Source organism: Mus caroli, unplaced genomic scaffold (genome assembly GCF_978045245.1).
Source record: "Mus caroli unplaced genomic scaffold, Mus_caroli_1 scaffold_17, whole genome shotgun sequence".
Lineage (NCBI taxonomy): Eukaryota > Metazoa > Chordata > Mammalia > Rodentia > Muridae > Mus > Mus caroli.
Window position 1 is genome coordinate 90634208 of NW_028227272.1, and position 9238 is coordinate 90643445.

Below are 9238 nucleotides of genomic sequence, written 5' to 3' on the forward strand. Positions count from 1 at the left end.
GGAAGACTGTCTTCTCCTGGTTGCCTTCAGATCAAGATCTAGATCTCTCTCAGCTCCTCCAGCACCATATCTGCCTGGATGCTGCCATACTTCCCACCATGATGATAATGGACTGAACCTCTGAAACTGTAAGCCAGCCCCAGTTAAATGTTTGCCTTTATAAGAGTTGCCTTGGTCATGCTGTCTCTCCACAGCAATGAAACCCTAGGTAACACACTGACCATGGGTCCGTTAATTCCTTGTTTAGTGAATATTAAAGTTGCATCCATATGGTCTACTAAAACAAAGTAAATCATTTAAACAGCTCTATAATAAGAAATAAGGTTGAAGCAATAAGTTTGAAAAATCTCTAAACTAAAAAATGTCCGGGTCTTCCTCCTTAGAATAGGGAACAAAACACCCATGGAAGGAGTTAAAGAGACAAAGTTTGGAGCTAAGACAAAAGGGTGGACCATCCAGAGACTACACCACCCAGGGATCCATCCCATAATCAGCCACCAAACCCAGACACTATTGCATTTGCCAGCAAGATTTTGCTGAAAGGACCCTGATATAGCTATCTTGAGTGAGGCTATGCCAGTGCCTGGCAAATACAGAAGTAGATGCTCACAGTCATCTATAGGATGGAACACAGGGCCCCCAATGGAGGAGCTAGAGAAAGTACCCAAGGAGCTGAAGGGATCTGCAACCCTATAGGTGGAACAACAATATGAACTAACCAGTACCCCCAGAGCTCGTGTCTCTAGCTGCATATGTAGCAGAAGATGGCCTAGTCGACCGTCATTGGGACGAGAAGCCCCTTGGTCTTGCAAACTTTATATGCTCCAGTACAGGGGAATGGCAGGACCAAGAAGTGAGAGTGGGTGGGTAGGGGAGCAGGGGGGCGGTATAGAGAACTTTCAGGATAGCATTTAAAATGTAAATAAGGAAAATATCTTTAAAAAAAAGACAGCTACAAAAAAAATGTCCAGGTCTAAATGGATTCACTGATGAATTCTACCAGGCCTTTGAGTTGACACCCCTGCTTCTCAAACTATTTCATGCACTAGAAATAAAAAGAATGCTGCCTAACTCTTTTTACAATGTCAACATTACCCTTAAACAAAAGTCGGCTAAAGACAATTAGCAGTAGCTAAAGAAAATTCTGAAGAGACTAGGAAGGAAGGGAATACATCTCAACAAAGCTATACAAGACAAAATCGGTAGATTGCTTCTTGCTACGGAGGAATCTCGTGTATTTACACTGAGACTGTATAGTTCCAAGAGCTGATTATAAGCCCTGAGGCATCATAATGTAGACTGTTAATCTCAGAACTCAGAAGGCAGAGGCAGGCAGATCTCTGTGCGTTTGAGGCCAGCCTGTTCTACAGAGTGAGTTTCAGTACAGCCAGGGCTACACAGAGAAACCCTGTCTCAAAAAGCAAACAAACAAGAAAAAAAAAATCTGAGACCCTGAAACTAAGAGGGAAATGTAACACAAATACTTCAAGACATAGCCACACCATGGACTTTTTCGAATACAAAGTAAATTTTGTCATTTACAGGAAAATGCGTGCAAATGGAGGTAACCCTATTAGACAACAAATTAAACAGCCCCAGAAAGACAAACATCGCATGCCTTTTCACATTTATGGTTCGAAGATTTAGTGGAGATACATGCAAGCAATGAAGATGAACCAGGGGGAAGAGAGAGAGCTAGTGGAAAAGCGACAAGAAAAGGGGGATACGGGGGAAATGCGATGTGCATGCAGTCGGGATTAATATAAAAATTTTAATGAAAATTTAAACAAAGAAAAATGCATGTGAGTGCCCCCTAAAGTACTGTACAGGGGTGGCCCTGTGCCCTAAAAGCAGCCATTCTGACCTGCAGGGGCAATGTTGGCTTTTCAGTGCCAGGGTGTATAAGCCTATAGTGACTTTAAAATGTTGCCTACCATTTATGTAAAATCTAGCCAAGAATTAGCCAGCAGGCTTTCCTTCATTTGAGCAGTGAGTGGCCACCAGGTCCCCACTCATTCCTTACATCTCATTCTATACTAGCTATAAAGACTTACTTCATTTGCAGAGATATGTTATAAACTCTAAGGGGGAGGCGGGGAAGGGTTAGGCCAGTTCCATTTCTTGAAGCAACATAGAAAGCTGAGAGCCTCGGGAAGTGAAGAACAGAACAGTCAGACTTTAACTACAAGACCAACTGAGTGATGCTTGGCTGCCAGGTGGGCAGATGCCACCTGGAGCTCTGAGGTCTGTTTGGCACAGTCCAGGCTTCCCATCTTGTGTGTTTCCTTTCCAGGTCAACAGACCATGATCATCTTTTTGTTCTTTAAGATCTGGACTCACCTTTCTTCCTTGTTTTAACTGTCTATTAATATGTCCCACACCCTGACTATTACAAACTATCCAGTTTCTCTTGAGGTAAGCTGTTATAAAATTGAGTCCATGGGCAGTGCCAGCAAGTATACCATCACTGGTTAAACACTCTGCAATTCAAACGATTAGCCACTGAGAGACTAAGATGTCTTGCTGTGAGGTGGACACTTCCCCCAACACTAACTTAGACTTGTTTGTCTTGTTTGCTCTAAAGCCACTGAGTCGTGCCAAGAGCAGTACCCAAAACCGCTCCGGTGTCTGGGCTCTGGGCCTAAAGTCCCCAGACACATGATGCTCCGGACACTCACACAGACAACCTCAAGTCCAGCAACATCTTAGTAGCCCAAAATCGACTGCTTTAGTTCTTCTGGTGGGTGCCTCTCACTGTCCACTCAGCTATGCCGTCCTGCAGTCGCGTTGCACTGGTGACTGGAGCTAATAAAGGCATCGGCTTTGCGATCACGCGTGACCTGTGTCAGCAATTCTCAGGGGATGTGGTGCTCACTGCACGGGACGAGGCACGGGGCCTTGCAGCAGTGCAGAAGCTGCAGGCTGAGGGCCTGAGCCCACACTTCCACCAGCTGGACATCGATGACCCTCAGAGCATCCGTGCGCTTCACGACTTTCTGCTCAAGGAGTATGGAGGCCTGGATGTGCTGGTCAACAACGCGGGCATTGGCACCTGGCCCAAAAATAAGCCACCAGGAAAAAGGGACTTCTTCAAGGAACCCCAGCCAGGTGGGTCTGCTCTTGGCCTGGCAGTGCAGGGGTATGAGATAGGCTTTGGCTTGTGGGAATTACAGCTGGCTCCTGGAGAAGAACAAGATAGGTTGTCAGCTTCAGAAAGGACAGGATGAATATTCCAGTGTTATGGTATGTCTGAAGAACTCCCTCGAGCCTTAGTAAGTTGGAGGGAGTCTTTACTAACTGCTAGTGTGTCAGGAGCCATCTAGTATAGGCTAAGGCTAGCAGGTGGCCTTCCTGGAGGTGGCCCACCATTTTTGCATGGTCTGTGATGGGTGAGCTCAATGGCAAGGTCCAAAGAAACTTCACCTCAGGATTGCTTCTTGCAGCTGCTATGCCTTCCCTGTCATCATTAAATTAACAGAGTAGTTCCTCAGCATTGGCTCACCCTATTGATCAGATTTCCTGCAGATCAACATAAAGATGAACTTTCATGAGTTAATGATTGTATAGAATTCTTGATTTGATTCAAGTGATCTTAGAAAGAACGTTTTTAGATATGGTTTTAGTTGCTTTGCTAGAAAGATGTATCAAAGTTAGAATCAAGAATAGAATGTGCCCACTCCTCATATAGTAACCAAAGGCTGCATAAAAAGAAACAGAATGAGCTTTCATAATTATACTAAAAAGAGAAATAGATTGAGACAGATGTACATGTAAGGAAAAACATCTAGGTCCAAGGATAAAGCCACGGGTGTGCACTACGATAAGGCGAGGCCATATGAAATTGTTGCTGTGAACTTATAATGAGCATATTAGAATGAAACGCTGCTTTGAGCTTAATATCAGCATCCTCTGTAACTCCCCTTTAGTGTAACATTTTATCTATGAGGTAATTTTCTAAAGAACATTTTTTTTTCTAAGAAGGTATAAAAAGGCCTGCTAAAAGAAAGAAAGTTGGGCCGCCGGGCGTGGTGGCGCACACCTTTAATCCCAGCACTCGGGAGGCAGAGGCAGGCGGATTTCTGAGTTCGAGGCCAGCCTGGTCTACAGAGTGAGTTCCAGGACAGCCAGGGCTATACAGAGAAACCCTGTCTCGAAAAACCAAAAAAAAAAAAAAAAAACAGAAAGAAAGAAAGTTGGGTGTGAGAGTAATCTGACTGCAGCATCTGTCACCCCACTGATTGCCAGGGTTGATCCGGCTGCTCTGGCTGGCTAGGCAGGTGTCCTCTTCCTCCCTCACCACTCCATGTGTGTCCCTCCTGAATGCTCAGCCAAAGAGGATGGCCTTCCCCCGAATAGAGGAGGACTGGTCTTCGGCCAAGGGGAGCTGCGCTCCCCTGCTAGAACCTCCAAACAAGCTCTCAAGAAATAAAGTTGTTGTTTGGATAGTTTGGCTTGGGAGGCTCTGTGCCAACCACCCATCCACCCATCCACCCACCTGTCCACCCACCCATCCATCCATCCACCCATCCATCCACCCATCCACCCATCCACCCACCCACCCATCCACCCACCCATCCATCCACCCATCCACCCATCCACCCACCCACCCATCCATCCACCCATCTACCCATCCACCCATCCACCCATCCACCCATCCACCATCCATCCATCCATGTCTGTTTGTATATATATATATATATATATATATATATATACATATATATATATATATATATATGTGTGTGTGTGTGTGTGTGTGTGTGTGTGTGTGTGTGTGTGTATGTATGTATGTATGTATATATGTGTGTAAACATGCACAAATACTCGTGGAATTGACTGAAACAAATGGTCAGGCCTGGCCAGAGTGTAGGTATATGACTATATATGTGTGTCTGTGTGTATTTGCCTGTATAGAACATTTTAATTCTTTTCCTTTCCTTTCTCCCTGGTTCACAAAGAGTTAACCAGCCTAGCCAGAGAGGCTTCTGGCTGCCTGGACAGAGGAGGGTAAACAATAAACTTTTTACTAACTCCCCCACTGCTAGGAAACAGTGTTAGTTGCCCAACGCAGCGTTTTTTAACCACAGAATAAGGAAGAAAGTTTTTGAGATTTTTTTAAAAGAAGTTATTAGCAACCATTTAGTATAGTTAAGAGCTAGAAGGCAAGAGACAGTATCAGTCTTTAACCTACATCTGTGTCCAACGCTATGTCCCACGTCAAACCATTCCAAGCCAGGCCGGCTCTGGGCACTAATGGAAGTATTCCAAGCAGATTATCAGGAAGTTGACTTGAGTTTTTAAGGTCAGAAAATGCAACTGTGACATACGCAGAAAAGCAGCCCTGGACACCTCCAGCAAGCATTGTTTACAGAAGCAGAGAATAAGAGTTAAGTGGTCTGGCAGTTTACCCTTAGCTCAGGAGACATTGTATAGGAATTTAGGTCTGGTCCAGAGATTCTGATCAAATAACCTTCTAACCACTTTGGGGTTGACTGAGTCCTTTGCACATTCATGTCAAGTGGATGTTATGATTGGACCATACAACCAGTTGGGTTTAGTTCCAACTGATTTGGAATAAGCTAGAAATGGGGAGGTGGTCTTTTACCTAAGACTCCTTGTGAGAGACCTTCACCTGAGCTCCAAGCTGTCATGCGACCAAATGCAGCACTATCAAACCAGGAACCCCTCAAAGGCACAGCAATTACACATCAGTAGGTGTCCTGGTTAGGGTTCTGTTATGAAGAGACACGATGACCAAGACAATGTATAAAAGGAAACATTCCACTGGGAACTTACTTGCATTTTTTGAGGGATGGTTCATAATCACCATGTAAGGAGGCAGACAGGCATGGTGCTGGGGCAGTGACTGCGAGCTCTACATCCTCATCTGCAGGCAGAGGGGAGAGGGGAGAGAGGGGTGGGAAGGAGGAGAGAGAGGCATGGTGCTGGGGCAGTGACTGAGAACTCTACATTCTCATCTGCAGGCAGTAGGCAGAGGGGAGAGGGGGTGAGAGAGAGGAGAGAGAGGCATGGTGCTGGAACAGTGACTGAGAACTCTACATCCTCATCTGCAGGCAGTAGGCAGAGGGGAGAGAGGGGTGGAGAGAGGGGAGGGAGAGAGAGAGAGAGAAGAAGGGAGGGGAGGGGAGGGGTGGAGAGAGGGGAGGGAGAGAGAGAGAGAGAAGAAGGGAGGGGAGGGGAGTGGAGGGGAGGGGAGGGGAGGGGAGGGGAGGGGAGGGGAGGAGAGGAGAGGAGAGGAGAGGAGAGGAGAGGAGAGGAGAGGAGAGGAGAGGAGAGGAGAGGAGAGGAGAGGAGAGGAGAGGAGAGGAGAGGAGAGGAGAGGAGAGGAGAGACAGACAGACAGACAGAGAAAGAGAGAGAGAGAGAGAGAGAGAGAGAGAGAGAGAGAGAGAGAGAGAGAGAGAGAGAGAGAGAGAGAGAGTTTGGACCTTGACCTGGTGTGGGCTTTTAAAACCTCAAAGTCCACTTGCAATGCCACACCTACTCTAACAAGGCCACACATCATAATCCTTCACAAACAGTTCCATTCCCTCCATGGCAATGCAATCAAACATGTGACCCTGCTGGGGACCATTTTCATTCAAATCTACTGTGGTAGGTCTTACCTAACTATACTTCAAGTACACAGTTGGATCAAGCTCTGATTAATGACTGCTCTGTCACTGTTCTCTTTCTCCCCTACAAAGGCACTGATCTCACCCACTTTCACATTCTAAGAGAAGCTGCAATGAAAACTAACTTTTTTGGTACCCAGGCCGTCTGCACAGAGCTACTCCCTCTAATAAAAACCCAAGGTGAATCTGATGGGTGACCTTCCTTACCTGGGGTCTGGCTGCCTGAGGTCTGCCCTCCTGGGGTCTGGCTGCTTGGGGTTTGCCTTTCTGGGGTTTGCCCATCTGGGGTTTTTCCTACTGGGTTCTGGCCTCCTGCAATCTGCCTGCCTGGGGTCTGCTTGCCTAAGTCTGACTGGCTGGGGTCTGACTGACTGACTGGGGTCTGACTGACTGACTAGAATCTGACTGACTGACTGACTGGGGTCTGTCTGCCTGACTGACTGGGGTCTGTCTGCCTGACTGACTGGGGTCTGCCTGCCTGCCTGCCTGACTGACTGACTGACTGGGGTCTGACTGACTGACTGGGGTCTGTCTGACTAACTGACTGACTGTGGTCTGACTGACTGACTGACTGGGGTCTGACTGACTGACTGACTGAGGTCTGACTGACTGACTGGGGTCTGCCTGATACCTCCTTTCCAGGTCCAGCTTCTTTTTCCACTCAAGAAGGACTCCTTGCTGGATATCCAATCTACCACTGTTTCTCCAGCACCCACTGACCCTCACCATGATCTTTATATCTGCCTCATTTTCCTTCCTAGTCTTAATTCAGGCGCCCATTACTCCAAGCCCATCTGTATGTCCAAGATCCCACTTTCTGAGTGGCTTCTCTTAGCCTGGTGGAGTCTTCACCAACACCTACCCACTGAACCCACCACCCAGAAAATTCTTCCACTTGCTGTGAGCACTCCCAGAATCTCCTTCTCCTGAGATCCATCCATACCTTATCTTTCTATAACTTTACTCCCCCACTCCAACCATACTTCTTTATAAATCATGTTGATAACCAACCAGTTTGGCGAAATCACCATGCTTATCCCTGAGTCAGAACCTAGTATCATGCCTGAGTCTTCTGCATCTCTGTCTGTCAGCTCACCCCTACATAAGGCTCTTGGCTGCCAATCCACACACCTGCAAAGTCTCCTGGGCCTTTTCCTTTTCGTCTCTATTGTCTTCATCCCTATTCCCCACCCAAAACCCCTGGATGGAAAACCCAAGTCCTTGGCACGCTTTGTAAAGATTACCATAATCTGATTCCTCTTTCCTCCAGGTTCTTGTTAGCTTCCCAATAACCTGCACATGACAAACTATCATATGTCTTTTATAAATTCTTCTAATAACACAAATATTTGGCCGGTGAGCCAGGCTCTCTCGGGTGGCTTTCTTTGTAGGCATCCTGTCCCACTGCAACTAGCTCCTCCTCCCATAGGTGCAGCTGAGTGATAGTGACGGGAGCAGAATGGGCAGAAATAACTAGTATAAATTCTTTTCTACATTAGTCGTTCACAGTAGTCCTGGAAAGTCCCGTCTTATCACTTCTGTGCACTGTGGATGACACACTTGTCCCTGTACCAAAGGACACCAATAAAGACAACCACTTTTAAAACATACATGTGCAATTTAAACCACTTCCCTTTGTCCCAGCCTACCCCTCCCACCCCGAGAAGATTCCAGTACTTCTTAAGGCCGAGTTCCACAGATCTCAGAGGGCAGCTTTTGTCAATGCCCCTTGTCTGCTCAATCTGCCTCAAGCTTGCCTTGTGCTACCACAAGGTAATGTTTGTGTGTGCTTCTCTACAAATGAACACTGCTGGTATTCCCTCAAGTGTGAATTTCCCCAGCTAAACCCCCTGCTACTTAGAACTCATCACTTCTGTGTTTATGTTGTGTATCTTAGGCAGAGTGGTGAATATATCAAGCCTAATAAGTCTAGAGGCCCTGAAAAACTGCAGCCCGGAGCTACAGAAGAAGTTTCGAAGTGAGACCATCACAGAGGAGGAGCTGGTGGGGCTCATGAACAAGTTTGTGGAGGATACAAAGAAAGGAGTCCATGTAAAAGAAGGCTGGCCTAATAGTGCATATGGGGTCACCAAGATTGGAGTGACAGTCCTGTCCAGAATCCTTGCCAGGAAACTCAATGAGCAGAGGAGAGGGGACAAGATCCTTCTGAATGCCTGCTGTCCTGGGTGGGTCAGAACCGACATGGCAGGACCACAAGCCACCAAAAGCCCAGAAGAAGGAGCAAAGACCCCTGTGTACTTAGCCCTTTTGCCTCCAGATGCAGAGGGGCCTCACGGACAGTTTGTTCAAGATAAAAAAGTGGAACAATGGTGAACTCAGCTCTTTGCACAACTCCCATCTGTAGCCTGTCCTAAAGGGGACAGTTCTGATCTTAATTCTATGATGTCTTGTGATTTCCTCAAGGGATGGAAATTATTAATGAAAGTCAAGATGGAGTAAATGACTCTTTATGTGTGTTCATTTATTGTGTGTGTGTTTGTATGTGTATGTGAGACATGTAGATGCATGCATGCACGATATGTTATTTTAGATACATGGGTGCATGGTATGAGCATAGAAGTTAGAAGAAAACCTTAGGCCTG

The 9238-nt window shown here is 46.5% G+C and overlaps 1 protein-coding gene across 2 annotated transcripts; it reads left to right on the forward strand.

The window, feature by feature from the left end:
* Window positions 1-2768: 2768 nt before the first annotated feature.
* On the forward strand, window positions 2769-8969 carry LOC110311943 (carbonyl reductase [NADPH] 1-like). Of its 2 annotated transcripts, none has more exons than XM_085832177.1 (3): window positions 2769-3108; window positions 6708-6815; window positions 8533-8969. In XM_085832177.1, exons 1-3 carry the CDS (start codon window positions 2769-2771, stop codon window positions 8967-8969), a joined length of 885 nt encoding a protein of 294 aa, XP_085688303.1. The 2 variants fall into 2 exon arrangements, with proteins under 2 accessions (XP_085688303.1, XP_021041185.1); XM_021185526.1 differs by having other exon boundaries at window positions 2769-3048; window positions 6699-6815.
* Window positions 8970-9238: the final 269 nt, after the last annotated feature.